The sequence below is a fragment of the Galeopterus variegatus genome, unplaced genomic scaffold, assembly GCF_000696425.1.
Source record: "Galeopterus variegatus unplaced genomic scaffold, G_variegatus-3.0.2 Scaffold4068, whole genome shotgun sequence".
NCBI lineage: Eukaryota > Metazoa > Chordata > Mammalia > Dermoptera > Cynocephalidae > Galeopterus > Galeopterus variegatus.
The window spans coordinates 146,702-161,566 of record NW_007730179.1 but is presented as its reverse complement, the minus strand read 5'-3'; the positions used below and the strand labels follow the sequence as shown (position 1 = coordinate 161,566).

Below are 14,865 nucleotides of genomic sequence, written 5' to 3'. Positions count from 1 at the left end.
GGTATGGGCGCGACACCGAGGGTTGCGATCCCGTTACCAGTCAGTAAAAAAGACAAAAAGGATTTAAAAAAAAAAAAAAAGATGACCAGTAAGGGGATCTTAACCCTTGACTTGGTGTTGTCAGCACCACGCTCAGCCAGTGAGCTGACTGGCCATCCCTATATGGGATCCGAACCCAGGGCCTTGATGTTATCAGCACCGCACTCTCCAGAGTGAGCCACGGGCCGGCCCTCAGTTGCACTATTTCAATAGATCCTACCTCGGGCAGAGAGTGGGAGCTGGGCTAAAGCCTTCTGGCCAACCACGTACCATGGATGCTGGTAGGTGACAGGAAGAGGCAGAAATGGAGAGGGGAGATGGGGCTCTAAGCAGAAAGCAGGCACTGGGCTCCTCCTCAGAAAGGTAGGTGGACCTGTACAAGTCCGTCTGGTGGACAGTCACCACCTCTGCCCTCCCTCCTTCGGTTCATAGGTTCTGTCCCCAGACTCTGTGGTTCTCAGGGCAGATAATGGAGCGGCGATCTTGTGGGTTTCTGGGCCTTGCCCCAGCTGCCTGTCCAGGTGCCGCACCTACAAGGTTACCTTTTAGTAGGGCTGACGTGGAAGGGGCCCTTCCAGCCTGAGTCACTGCCTTCCAGGAGTACCCAGGCTCCACCAGCCTCGCCCACCTGCCTGCGCAATAGCCCTTTAGGCCACCCCTAGTCCTGGCCCCGCCTTCCCCAACATGACTCAACAGGGTTCCCCTGCTGCACTCTGGTTGGCGGAGGTCTGTGCTGGTCAGCACGCCTGGCATCCCCGGCCCATTGCACTTCCGCTGATGCTTCTCTAGCTGCAGGATCCTGCTGCTGACAGATGGATCCTTGATATTGGGAAGGGTCTCGAGCCTCCAGGAGGCCCAGCTCTGCCACTGACTTGCTGCGTGACTGTGGGCGAGTCTCTCCTCTACTCTGTTCTACGGTTGGGACTGAGTCCCCTGGCTGAATCAGGGTCCTTTGGGTGGGGGAGAGGTGAGGGCCCCTTTGGCTCTGCTCTGTTCCTTGCCCCTGAAGGTTGGGATCAGGTGCACCCAGCGAGCAGTTAGCCCAGCTGGCACAGGGTCCTGTGGAGCCTGGAGGTTCTGAGGAGGGGCTGTCAGGGCAGGGGCAGGCTGATCGTGAGCGGGTTCTGGGTTTCTCCTCCTCCTGCCCCACTTGTCAACTTTGCTTCTATCTGTGGCATGATTTGGTGAAGGTTCTACCCAGAGGGTTCTGAGCAGGATAGACACCAGGTGTCTGGGTGGGAGGGAGCCAGGGGTGAGCACAGACAGAGTGAGGAGTAAGCTGTGAAGAGTCTGAGAGGGACAGATTAAACCTGCCCTGTCGAAATTCCGGGCCTGGGGCCAGGTCTGCCCTGGCAGAGATCTGGGGGCCGGAGCAGCAGTTGGGAGCCCCGCCAGCAACCCTGGGGATGAGTGAAGCCAGGGAACCAGAGTGGGAACCCAGGAGAGCAGGTCAGGGTGGGACAGATGGTCAGAGGCCTCTTGGCTTGAGGGCATCTCTGTGGGAAGGGAGGTGCTATATTCCCACAGTGGATGTTTACTGAACATCTACTATATACTAGCTGTGGGCACAGAAGTGGCTGGCCCAGGCTGGACACTGCCTTGATGGAGTATATAGAAGTGAATGATGTTTACTGCAAGGTGTGGATGGCTGGGGACTTCACCCAGGCTGGGGGCTCAGCAACCAGGGACGGGAGTGGAGTTGGGGGTCCCAAAGCACTCCCAGCACCAGGGCAGCACACAGGCTGGATGCCATACCCCAACATTCCTTCCAGGGGGCAGAAGGGACAGGTAATGTGGCAGCCTCAGTCTCTACCCTCTGTAGGGTGGACAGCTGCGGGCAGCCCACCCCCTCCTTCCTGACCAGGCCTGGGCAGTAGCCTGATAGCACCTTCCCCCTCTCCTGCTGGCTGCTGCTGCTCCTCCACGGGGGAGGCCCCGATGCATGACTCAGGCACTGACTGGTGACTTTGGCTAAACACCACCCTTTGTCCCACCCTCTGACAGGCAGGACACAGACAGGCAGGTAGGGGACAGGAAAGGAAGGACCAGCTGGACTGCACGTGGAGGACAAAGCCCTGGGACAGGGTTATCAGGCCTGACCTCCTTCTGGCTCAGCCACTAACCCTACTGTGTGATCTTGGCCTGGTCTCTGCCTCTTCCATCTGCTTCCCTTAATTAGAGGTTGGCAGGGAGGACTTGTCAGTGCATCTTAAGCTTTACTGTGTAGTGTGTATTCTAGTCACCTGGGGACCTTGTTAAAATACAGTCTGATTCAGCCAGTCTGGAGCATGGCCTGTGTTCCCTCATGTCTAACAGGCGCCCAAGTAATAATGCTGGTGATGCTGGGCCATGGGCACCACTGTGAGCAATAAAAAGTTAAACAATTTTTTTTTTTTGTCTTTTTCCGTGTCCGGCAACGGATCGCAACCCTCAGTGTCGCCCCCGTACCGGCAACGGGATCGCAACCCTCGATGTTGCTCCCGCACCTCACTCAGCCAGTGAGTGGGAACTGGTCTGTATGTGGGATCCGAACCCTCGGCGGGAGTGCCACCGCGCTTCCCAAGCGGCGCACTGTAGCAGTGCACCACCGGGCCGGCCCAAAAGTTAAACAATTTGAGCTTTCAAGACCCAGAGACTGGGTCACTTGAGCCACTTGTGATCTCACAAGGCATCAGAAAGAGGCCTTCGGATTAACTCCAGGCTCTGGGCTAACAGAGCTGGAAGTTTTCAGACTGGGGGACTCCTCTGTGTTTGAATAGAAAAGTCCTTTCCTGGCCACTGATCAATTTAACCAAGGGCTGCTTCTGTCAGGGCTCTTAGGACATCTGAAATGTGAAGGAACACAGCACAACCCATCAATTATCCTGGTGGCCACAGGAGGCCCCCTGAGAAGTTGACGCCCTAGAAGAGTATAGCAGCCATCAGTTAAATACTGTAATTCATTACACTGAGAATGGAAAGGTCAGCAGGAGGTAGTGGAACATGCTCAGCTTTAGCTACTGTATGGCTGTCCCTCCCATGGAAAAGGGCGACACTTTCTAAGGAGAGAAGGCAGCAGACAGAGCCAGCTAGCCCTCTCCCTCTGGGCTTCCCCTCATTGGCCAGCCCACACCACATCATGTTTAATGGTTATTTACTGGCATGTCTGGGGCTCTTCAGGAAGCACTGGGGGGATTTGGAGTCTCCTCTCCTGTTCCGGATTCTGGTTCAAATGTTACAGATGCTGGGGCACAGGGAAGAGGTGACTCTGGTTCCCAGATGCAGGCGAGCTGCCAAAGGCTGGCTGGGGCTCTCCACCCCCAACCTGGCTGTACTCAGGCCCCAGACCCCCTACCCCCACCTCACTTCCCCCAGCGTTCAGACACCTCATGTTTCTCTTCTTCTGACTTCAATCTACTCTCAGGGCCAGGCCTATCCCCTGGGACCCAGAACCTGTCTCCATTGCCTCTGACCCTCTAACACCCTCAAAAGGGGAAGGGATGGAGGGTAGTGGATCCCCAGCAACTCACAGAAGGGCTCTCTGGAGATGCCCTGTTCTCTGAACCCATCTCTAACCAAACGATGGACTCTCAGGCCACATGCAGGGGTGTCTGGCTTTTCTGAATCCCTGCTGCTTCCTCTGTCTCTGAGAAGAAGTACTTTGGTCGTCCCGTTGGAGGGAGGAGACCAGCAGAAGTTTACCATGTAAAAGTCTCCAGGGAGCCGGGTGGAAGCTCCTGTGGGGTCCCCTTCATCCTCCCCCTCAGCACCAGCCTTGGGATCCCCAAGTCCTCCTACTCTCACTTTGCTGCTCCATCCCCTTGAGAGGTGGGTGGAGGGACATGACTGTGGAGGCCAACACTCAGGCTGGGAAGTCTAGGGTTGGGAGCCTTTTATTTTTTTCTTGAAGCTCCTTGTAGAGGACCTAGCCTATCTCTACTAAACAAAAAGCTTTGGTCCCATCTCCCAAAGACCAGCTCACCTGCCCACATAGGTAGGGGCAGAGATCTGGAAGTCGCCAGGAGGTGGAAATTCAGGGACCTACCTGGCCCTGTCTATCCCATTGGCTAAGGCCAGGCCCTATGGCCTGCCCTGGGGGAATGCAGGCCAACGTGGACAAGGGCCCGGTGCACAGTTAGACACAAACACACAGCTGTCCAGAGCCTCCAAAGCACCATTTATCCAGGTCCTGTGGAGCCAAGAGCCCTCACCTGCCCACCCCCTAGTCCTTACGGGGGCACAGGCACTGCAGAGACCCTGGGCCCGGGAACTTCCATTCTCCCAAGCCCAGCTTGCTCTGGGGCCGGTGACCAAGGCTTGCTTAGCCCATCAAGGTTGGGCCCCAGCAATGAACTGGCCTCAGATCCTCCTCTGTCCCACACCCCCAGGGGCTCCATCAGTCCTGGCTAGCTCAGCACCATGTTAAATAGCTTCCTTGCAATCCCCCTTAAATAAACCCCTTCCCAGAGCAACTCACCCACCCTGCACCCTGAATATATTATTCTATTGGCTTATGCTTTCAGGAGAGTGGAGGAGCTCTCTCCTCCTGCCCTCTGCTCCAGCAAATACCATCTCTCTAAAAAACCAGAGGGTAACAGTTTTTCCCTCAACCCTGGGGCCTGGATTGGGGTGGAAAAGCCAGGAATCCCCTTTCTGTCCCTTCTCTCCCCAGGGCTCTTTCTTCTCCTTGCCCCCTTGGCAGCCTGGGTCAGGTGTGACTTACCCAAGGTCACATACCGAGGACCCAGAGTCCTGACCTACCTAGGAGGCCACCCCGGTTTTGAAAGACCAAACCAGCTCCAGGGAAGGAGGACTGAATTTCAGCCTGCCTCTGACTGTGGCCCCTGCAGTTTTCCAGGCTCATAATGGGCTGAGGGAGAGTCCAGCTCTTGACTCCACTCTGTCTGGGACCCCCGGACTCTCTCCCAGCAGCCTTCATTTCTGGTGTCTCCAGATCTCTCTTGCTCTGGGGATACTCAGGCAGCACCAGGGCATGGAAGCAATGGGGCCCAGGTCTGGGCAAGCCTGTCCCTGGCCCGATCAGCATCTGGGCCCAGGCCAGGCCTCACACCCAGTACTGGCCGTTCTTGAGGGCAGGGTTGGGTGTCCGGCAGAACTGCAGCAGCTCTGGGTCAGGCTGGCCTCCTGGTGGGGGCCCCTGACCAGGCACGGCTGTGAGTGGGATGGCCTGGCCTGGCTCCACCTTGCGAAAGGTCTCAGTGTCACTGGCCAGGCCATTGCGGGGTTTGGCGGTCAGGATCTGGACGTCGTGCTTGCCTGTCTTGTTGCGTTTGCGGAGGTAGAAGAGCAGAGGTAAGATGAGCGCAAGCAGCAGGAGGACCAGGCACACGGGGATGATGACGCTGAACATGTTGGCCTCGAGGAAGCCCAGGAGGCCTCCCCTGGCCACTGTGGGCACAGGGCTGGATGCTGCCGGGCCTGGCTCACTCATGCGGGTGCTGCTCTCTGGCTTTGCTGCTTCCGTCCGAGCAGCCTCAGGGACACTGAGCAGGGCCATGCTGTAGTGCCGGGCCATATCGTAAGGCTCGGTGGCAAAGTCCAGTGAGGCCACAGCAGGTGGGACACCCCGTGCCCACAGCTCCAGAGTGAGACTGTCGCCTGTGGGGCCGGAGGGCCTACCCTCTGGCCTGCCCACCTCCAGCCCCAGCCTCCCATCCTCAAGGTCCTGCTGAGTGAACTGCTCCACAGGCTGGCTGCCCCTGGGTTCCGTCCTGGCCCGGGGCATGCGAACCACGCGGCCGTGCCGGGGTCCCGCCAGGAGCCGGAAGCGGGGCACACTGCCCGTGCGGTTGGCCAGCTCGCCCGCATCTAGGATGGTGGGGTCCAGGCTCAGGGTGGCACCCTGGGGCAACGGCCCACCTGTCCACACATGCAGCAGAGCCCTGACGGTGATGTTCACTATGGCCGATGCATTGACACCCCTGGCCAGTGCCAGGACTCTAAAGTGGTCGTGAGAGGAGGAGAAGTTGGTGAAGGCAAAGACCACCTCACCCTGGTCCACCTGGAGCTGGCTGAAGGCTGAGGCGGGCTGCCCGCCTACCAGGAGGTGGCCGTACCGGGGCCCCTGGAGGAGGCGGTACGCTGCGTCCGGCTCCTCCCGATCGGAAACCACGTGGAGCTGCTGCCGGCTCAGTGCGGAGCGCCCTAAAGCTTGGGGCACCTCTAGGGGTGCCTGCAGCTGCACCTCGATGGCAGACGGCAAGACGTCCACGGCCAGGGACATGGGTAGGGGTGGGCTGGCCCCATCAGACATGCTCAGCTGGAAGATGCCTGCCACGCTGCTCCCGTTGGCCACGAAGACCAGCCGCCCTGCATCCACGTCGGCCTGCGTGAAGCGGGTCACGGGCCCCGGGCTGCCCCCAGCCAGGCTCAGGAAGCCACTGTGGGGTGCCCGCTGCACCTCATACTCGATCTCCCCGGGAGCTGAGTCTGGGTCTACCACACTCAGCTGGGCCCGGGAGACGGGGGCACGGGAGCCGCGGGTGAGCCGGAGTGGGATGGAGGCCTGTGGCCGAGGTGGCCGCTCATTCACATCCCGCACTGTGATGGCAAAGGCCTCTGAGGTTTGGGGTCCCGCCACAGAGGCCCCCGCTGGCCCCTGGAGGTGGGCACGGAAGCGGAAGCCATCCTGCTGGGTGCCGCCACCGCCATGGGCGTATACCAGCTGCCCTGCAGCCAGCTCAGACTGCAGGAAGTGGGGCCGCCCAGCGTGGAGGGGCTCCTCGGACACCAACAGCTGGCCCCGGGTGGGGAACTGCGTGACCTGGAAGAGCACATCATGCTCTGGGCGCTGGGGTGATGGGATGCTGGCCAGGAAGTTGGAGGCGTCCAGGGCGGCCACGGTGATCTTGGCCTGTTGGCCCTCAGGAACCCAGAGACCTGGAGGTGGGACACAGGCTATGAAGGTCCAGTCCACTGAGGGAAGAGCCATGGACACTCATATGGGGTCTCCAGGGCAAAGTTGTGTCTCTCCCCTCAAATCAGGTACTCTAGGATGGGGCTCAGGGTCCCCAGGAGGACAAGGACTATGTACCCCCTTTGATCTCAAAACCTCCCCACCCGCCTTCCCTATAACTTCTCAGGTCCTTAGAACTGAGACAGAAGCTGCTGACCTTGGCCTGTGTCCCCTCCTCTCTGGGCCTCTCCCAGTGTCCGCCCAACCTTGCCAGCTCATCATGCTGTTCACCTTTGTTCCTCCAGAGGCGGCTGGGGCGCTGGGGACAGGCAGCCTCAAAAGACACAGCCACAGCAAGGGTGGTGGCCACGTCAGGGGCAGGGGGCGAGGACAGCTGGAGCTCTAGGGCGTCATGGGCCTCCCAGAAGGGATCGGGGGGCATCTCATGCTCATACAGAACATGCCCAGCATACACCTGAAGGGAGACACCATTGTTGGGGGTGAGAGGCAGGTCCAGCCCATGGTGCCCAGGAGCCCCCACCCAGGCTGGCACCAGGACTGGGCACTCTGGTCTCCCCAACACCTCAGGGCCAAGCCTGCCTCTGCCTCTCCCGGCTGTGCCCAGGTCTCTGTTGTAACCTCTCTCTACCCCCCAAGTTCAGTGGTCACCATTATGCAGTTGTGTGACAATGAAGACCTGGCTCTGGAGCCAGATGCCTGTATTCCATCCTTCTTGCCTACTGAAGACACCACTTCTGCTGTCTCCCTTCTTCCTCCTATGGCGTCGGTTCCCCCCGCAAATGGATCATTCCTTTCATTATGCACCTATGCTATTCTTTCTCCCATCTGCAAGAAAAACCTACTCTTTTCTGTTCTGGTGGCTGGCCAGTATGGGGACCCGAACCCTTGACATTGGTGTTATAACACTGCGCACGAACCAGCTGAGCTAACTGCCAAGCCCTAAGAAAAAATTGCTCGACTTCACTTTTTCCACCGGCATTTGCCTCCTTCCCCATTTTTTGCTTCTCTTTGAAGCAAAACTCCCAAAAGGATAGTCTACACGCTCCCCAACGCATCCTCAGCTCACTCCACGCAGGCTTTTGCTCCCGTGACGTCACCACGACTGTTCTTGCTGAGGGCACCGATGGCCTCCATGGTGTTAGAGCCGGGGGCTGGCCTCAGGCCTCACCTCTCTCACCTGCTCAGCAGCACTGGACACGGTGGAGCATTCCTTCCCCCAAGACACTGCTGCTTCTGGGGTGCTCCCCTCTCTGGTTTTTTTCCCTACCTCCCAGACTGCTTGATTCCTCCTCTCCTCCGCAACTTCGCGTGGCTTGGTCTTTTGGCTCATTTCTATCTATATCCCCCAAGTGCTCTCGTTCAGTCTCATGCCTCAAATGCCAGCTGGGCTGAAGACCCTTTATTTGTATCTCCAGCCCAGACAGCTCTCCCCTGAACTCCAGGCTCCTACGTCCACCTGCTTCCCGACAGCTCCGTGTGGATGTCTCCTGGACATCTCGAACTCAGCGTGCCCTGTACAGACTGCTGGTCTGCCCCCCTCCCGCAGACTTCCCTCTTCAGGTGACAGCGTTTTCACGACCACCACCACCATCATCTTTGGTGGCTTGGGCCAAAAGCCCTGCAGTCGTCCTTGACACCTCTGTCTCTCTCTCCACCACATCATCTCTTGCCTGGATTATGCAATAGCTTCCTAACTGTGTCCCAGCTCCGGCCCTGGCCCCCTCCCACCACAGGGTGTTAACGAAGAAGCTAGAGGGAGCCTTTTCAAATGTCAGGTTATGTCACTATGATCAAATGCTGTGGCAGCTCACCATTTGACCTCACAGGCCCCAGTGTGACCCCGTTACCCCTGCAACCTCAACTCCCCACACTTGGCAACCCCACTCCAGCCCCACCTGCTGTTCTGTAGGGCTGTTCCATGTTAAACACCAAGGAATATTCCTCACTTACATAAAGAAATATGTTCCCTTCCCCTGTTGATCAAAATGTGTCCTCTTGGCTTATCTTTTGTTATTCCCCTTTAGGAGACACAGGGAACTATTTTCCTTCCCTCAGAAAAACAGGACTTGCACAATAGCAGCGGGGCCTCAGTGTGAGGCAGACTCGGAGCAGTGGGAACCGTGTGGAACTGGAATGGAGAGCTGGTGTAGAGGGGAGCAGGGCCGGTGCAGAGGGGAGCAGGGCCGGTGCATGGGACAGCAGGGCCGGTGCAGAGGGGAGCAGGGCCGGTGCAGAGGGGAGCAGGGCCGGTGCAGAGGGGAGCAGGGCCGGTGCAGAGGGGAGCAGGGCCGGTGCAGAGGGGAGCAGGGCCGGTGCAGAGGGGAGCAGGGCCGGTGCAGAGGGGAGCAGGGCCGGTGCAGAGGGGAGCAGGGCCGGTGCAGAGGGGAGCAGGGCCGGTGCAGAGGGGAGCAGGGCCGGTGCAGAGGGGAGCAGGGCCGGTGCAGAGGGGAGCAGGGCCGGTGCAGAGGGGAGCAGGGCCGGTGCAGAGGGGAGCAGGGCCGGTGCAGAGGGGAGCAGGGCCGGTGCAGAGGGGAGCAGGGCCGGTGCAGAGGGGAGCAGGGCCGGTGCAGAGGGGAGCAGGGCCGGTGCAGAGGGGAGCAGGGCCGGTGCAGAGGGGAGCAGGGCCGGTGCAGAGGGGAGCAGGGCCGGTGCAGAGGGGAGCAGGGCCGGTGCAGAGGGGAGCAGGGCCGGTGCAGAGGGGAGCAGGGCCGGTGCAGAGGGGAGCAGGGCCGGTGCAGAGGGGAGCTAGAGGGGAGCAGGGCTGGTGCAGAGGGGAGCAGAGCTGTCTACAGGGGAGGAGGAGTATCTCTTCTAAACAAGGTGGATGCTCCTCAGCTGTTTGCTATTAGAGGAAGCACAGCCTTTTAAGAAACTGTAAATCAGGTTTTTTTGGTGAAATCTCCCAAAGGTTATATGTTGACAATTAATTTGAAAATATTAAACACATTGTGCAGTCCAAATAAAACACATCTGTGGGCCAGATGTGGCCCCAAAGGACTGAAGGACTGCCAGTTGTAACCTCTGGCCCAGGCTGCAGGGTGGGTGGGAAGGAAGTGGAGACCCCCAGGTGGGGGCGGGAGGCTGGATGCCTGGCACAGGAGGTCCTGTGGGCGGGAGGGCTCTGGCTGGGAGTGAGGCAGTGTGCAGGCAGGGGCGGGGGTCCCGAGTTCTGGGAGCAAGGAGTGTCCTCTGGTGGAAGAAATCCTGGCTGGCGGTCACGAGGCATAGGATGCCTGGCACAGGAGGTCCTGTGGGCGGGAGGGCTCTGGCTGGGAGTGAGGCAGTGTGCCGAGTTCTGGGAGCAAGGAGTGTCCCCTGGTGGAAGAAATCCTGGCTGGCGGTCACGAGGCATGGTCCTGGTTTTGCCTCCTGCTGGCCATGTGCTCTGAACAGCTACCTGACCTCCACAGCTTCCTCATTTGCGAAATGGGGACACCTGATCCCTGCCCTGCCCAGCTTAGAGTACTGTGGGACTGTGGTGCTGTCAAGACACTACACCCGGTCCTGCCCTGCCCCCTTCCCTAGGTAGGGGAGGGTGTCTTGGCCACCTAGCCTCTTCCCAGCTTCCCTGGGTGGCACTGCCAGCCCGGCCCCCTGGTGACCATTCAGCCTAGTCCTTCATAGTGCTGGGGTGTGGGGGAAGCTCTGGGTTAAGGTGGGGACTGTAGGGTGGGGAGGGGTGCTGGTGGCCTGGCCCTGTACTCTCCCCCTTCCTGGGCATCTGGTGACAAAGGCTCCAGTGCACAGCTGCTGCAGCCACCCGCCTGCTGAATATTTCATTGTGGGGAGGGAGCAGGAACGGGGCCACAGCAGGAGCTGGAACTCCAGGAGAGCAGAAAGCCCAGTCTTGGGGGTGTTGATGTGCGAAACCTGAGAAACCTTACCCCACCCTGGTCCCAGTGTCCCCTTGTCCATGTCCTCCCCGTCCGAGCTGCTTGCTGGGCAGAGCTCTGGCTGTGCACTTGCTCAGCTCTTCCACTGATGTGGGACTTCTCAGGAGGGGCACTCACCCTGGATGGGGTGGGAAGGAGCATGCCAGGCTCGGGAGGTCTCTAGGGTGAAGGGAGCTTGGAGCAGAACCAGAGTGCTGTGGCTCCCAAGTGGCAGAATCAGCTCTGTGTCCCCGAGACCCCTTCACACCCAGAATTCACTGGGATCATGTGCGTCTGGACACCCACATGGCCTATAGGTCAGAGCATTTGGTTCACTGCCTGCTCTGTAGAGCCTGTGAAAGAGTCTGGATCTTTCTCTGCCCCATCCTGGAAAACTCCTGCTCTGCCTTTGGGGAGAACCAAGGTTGTCCTGGCACTCACAGCACCTTCTGGACTTAGTAGGGATGTTAATTTAAGTGGTGGCTGCTGGGCCCCACTGGCAGTTAGTACAGAGAGTGCTGTGGTCCCAGCAGCCTAGCAGTCTGACTCTACCATGGCTGACAGTTCTAGTGTTTACCGGTGGTCTCTGGTGTGCTCTGGGACAATTATGCCCCAAAGCTGCCAGGATGGATGTACAGACAGACAGCAGCCTCACCCCCAGGTTGGCCTACTCAGCTGCCTTCTGTCTGCTCCTCTGCTCCCAGGACCTATTCTGCTTCTCGCTGGCCCCTGATCTGAGCCCCAGGCTCACACCTCGGCCCACATGCGCAACAGCTGCTTCACCTCAAACTCTATCCCCTTGAACCAAGCACTGCCCTTCACTAGCTGCTGGGGCGCCTCTAGTGCTCCCCTCATGGTGCACCCCTTCTAACCCCCAGGGTCCAGCTGCAGCTTCCTTCTAAAAGCCAAGTCCTAGGACCTGATCCCTGCTCTGGGTCCAGGTATCCCCGGCCTCCCACTGCAGCTTTCTCCTCCCCTCCTTGGAACACTAAGCCTCCACTTGCCCTGCCAGCCTGGCAGCCTCTGGAGGGCAGGGCAGAACCATGGCGAGCCTGGAGAGTGTCAGCTGCCAATGGTGCTGGAGCTGGTACCCATGCCTACGTGTATGTCCACGGCCAGAGCGGGCCACCTGTGGCTGGATGGGGTCTGAGCGGTGGCTGCAGAGCTGGGCCCTTACCTCAGCCTGAGTGAAGTTCACCAGGGCCTCCCCGACGCTGCCCTGCTGGGCATGGAACAGCCGGCCAAGCTGGGGGCCCCGTACCACCCGGTACAGCAGGTGGTGGGGGTCGGTGCCTGCGCTGGAGCTGGCTCTCAGGGTCTCGCTGCTGAGCGGCTGGACAGATCCTAAAAGAGGCAAAAGGGGTCTGTCAGCCTTTGACCGGGAGCTGCGGCAAGGCCTGCACTGGCCAGAGGCAGTGTGATCCCAGTGTGTCACCTCAGCTCGGCCCCCGCTCTCAGGCAGGCAGGATCACCACGCTCGGCAGACCCACCTGGGCAAACGGTCAGTGTCTGGCTGCCCTCCAATGACAGGAGCACTTGCTTCTGGGCTGTCACTTGGAAGAAGTGTCCAGGGGAAGTGTGCTCGCCATCGGAGAGGCTGAAGCGGAAGCCTCCATCCAGGGCTCCTGGGGACAGGCATGGAGATGGGTACTGCTGGCCCAAGATGGCCCCCCATCTTCAGAGCCTCACTGTGGGCTGCAGGACTTGACAGCCCCCCTCTCAGCACCCACCTGTGTGTGAGAACAGCACGAGCCCGCCATCCAGCTGGGCCTGTGTGAAGCTGAGGACCTCGGTGCCCCGTGCTGCCTGAAGCACCACCCGTCCATTGCTGGGCTGCTCGATGGTGTAGATCAGGTCCTCAGGCCCTGAGTCGCCGTCTGTGCCCCTGAGGGCCTCCACAGGGATGGGCACAGTGGCCCCCTCCCACATCTGGGGACACAAGCCTGTGAAGGTTCTGCCCCTGCCACGCTCACCCACTCCCTTCCTCCCCGGCTCTGGGGCTGCCATCAGGGCACCAACCCTGCTGTGGCTTAGGCCCTCGGCTGGCAACTGAGGCCCTGTGAGGCCTGTGCAACTCTGGGCTCCCCTGCACAAAGGGCCCTCCACCCCATTCCCCTTTCCCTGATGCCCTGGGGCCTCCAGGCCCCAGGCTCTTTCCTCTACATCTGCCCTAATCCTGCTCGCTCCTCAAGGCCAGCTCATGTCCCTCCCCCTAGCTAGGAAGGCCCCAGCTCTTACCTTCGCCAAATTCTCACTCCCCAGAGACCCCCAACCCCGACCAACAGTGCTGCTTAATCTGGCTCTGTCTCACTGACAGGCAGGGGTCTCCCTTCAGATCCTCCATGTGTTTGGGCAGGGGCTGGGCACACGATGGGAATGGTGATTTTTGGCCTGCCCAGGATTCTTAGAAACGGCCTCTCCTTTGGAGGGAGCGGGTGGAGGCACGGAGAGCGGAAAGGCTGATGGTTGGCCCACTGTCCTGCAGCATGGAAGCCATGCCGGGCTGAGGACCTGGGTGTTTCCAGCACAGTCACAGACCCTCCCCACGTACAGAATGAAGGGCAGCCCCCTTCAGGCCTCCTGCTTAACAGCAGGACAGGACCCTGTTCCTGGGATCCTGTTACATGTCCTGCTGAATCAATTACTTGGGGGCATTATTGGGGCGGGGCCCCCATACCCAGGAAACTGAGCCTTCAGGCATTCCTGGGCTCCCATCCCCAGTCCCTGGAAGTCCCCAGGCAGAGTCCTGGAACGAGGGGTCATATCTATGTGTCTGGGCTTCAGCACTGAGCTCCTGGAAAAAACACGGGCGGATGGCACCACCTGGTGGCCAAGCTGCCACATAGCATTTCTGACCTGTGGTCCCAGGGTAGCCCATAGTCTGTGTCCCATGGACACATGCTGGCCTCCTCACCACAAGGCCGCCCCCTTCACAAGCACATCCTACACCTCCAAAGAGTCCCAGTGCTCCATGTCAGAGATAGCCCAAGTTAGCTCTTTTCTGGAAATTTCCATGGCCCTGCTGACTGGGGAGTCTACACCCTAGATGCTGGCATTCAAAGCCCTGCCCATTCACTGTGGTGCTATGTGGGTTTAGTCAAGCCATGCCCTTTCTCTTCCACCAGGAGCTACTTTCATGACCATGGAGAAGTTCTACCCCCTCTCTGGGCCTCAACTTCCACCTCTGCTGAATGGGGACACCACTGCTTGGCAATGGTATAAGGTGGGGAGCTTGGGGAGCCAAGCTTGGCCTTCACTTGCTGGGGGTGGAGGGAGGGAGCTTGACTGCTCCCCACCTGAGGCCCACTGTGAAGGGCCTGTAAGAAATTTTGTCAGGTGCTCTGGTCTTGAGCCTCAGAAAAAGCCTCTGCTGTGGGTGAGATCAGGCAACAGCAGGACCAAGCGTGGCCATTCACAAGGTTGCTCACTGCACTTATAAGTGTGCAACAACACAACCTCGTACCTGTCTTCTGTTTTCAGTGCAACATCACCTCTCTCCTTCCAACAACTTTGGAAGCACGTGGCAGTGTCCCCATCTTTCAGAGGAGAAAACAGCCTCCTAGAAGGGGAGCTACATGTGGGAAGTGGGGATCCTGGCCTCTTTCTAGGAGAAGAGATGGGGGTGGTCCCAGAGACGCTCTCACCTGCAAGCCTGTGTTTGTGGTGAGGATGGGGGGTTGGTCGTTGACAGGCAGGATGGTGATGGTGAAGGCCACAGGACGGCTCTGACGGTCCATCTCCGAGGCATTAGCCACCAGGATGAAGCTGTCTGCCAGCGTCTCGCTGCCGTCATGCACATAGCGGATCAGCTGCTGCTCCACCTGTGGGCAGGCCCAGCGCTGGCATTCAGACCCGGCAGGCCTGGGACTCACCGTGGGTCTCAGGCCCAGCACCCTTCATGTCCTGCCTTTGGGTGTCTGAGGAGACTGCCTCCTTCAGAGCTTCAGTTTCCACAGGTGGCAAATGTAGACAACATTTTCTACCTCCCAGAGGGGTTGTGAAGAAGAAGTGAGATAAGATATTTAAAGCACAGGTGCC

At 59.3% G+C, this 14,865-nt stretch overlaps 1 protein-coding gene across 1 annotated transcript in view; it reads right to left on the bottom strand.

Moving 5' to 3' along the window:
• Positions 1-3,895: 3,895 nt before the first annotated feature.
• The window catches only part of CSPG4 (chondroitin sulfate proteoglycan 4), a 132,848-nt gene continuing 121,878 nt past the window's right edge, over positions 3,896-14,865 (bottom strand). The window contains exons 5-10 of the mRNA XM_008586656.1: positions 14,472-14,648; positions 12,558-12,756; positions 12,318-12,452; positions 12,005-12,171; positions 7,226-7,409; positions 3,896-6,918 (exon numbers count right to left, since the gene is read on the bottom strand). Coding sequence (XP_008584878.1) covers positions 5,084-6,918; positions 7,226-7,409; positions 12,005-12,171; positions 12,318-12,452; positions 12,558-12,756; positions 14,472-14,648 — 2,697 coding nt within the window. The 3' untranslated portion in view covers positions 3,896-5,083. The remainder of the gene's footprint in view (positions 6,919-7,225; positions 7,410-12,004; positions 12,172-12,317; positions 12,453-12,557; positions 12,757-14,471; positions 14,649-14,865) is intronic.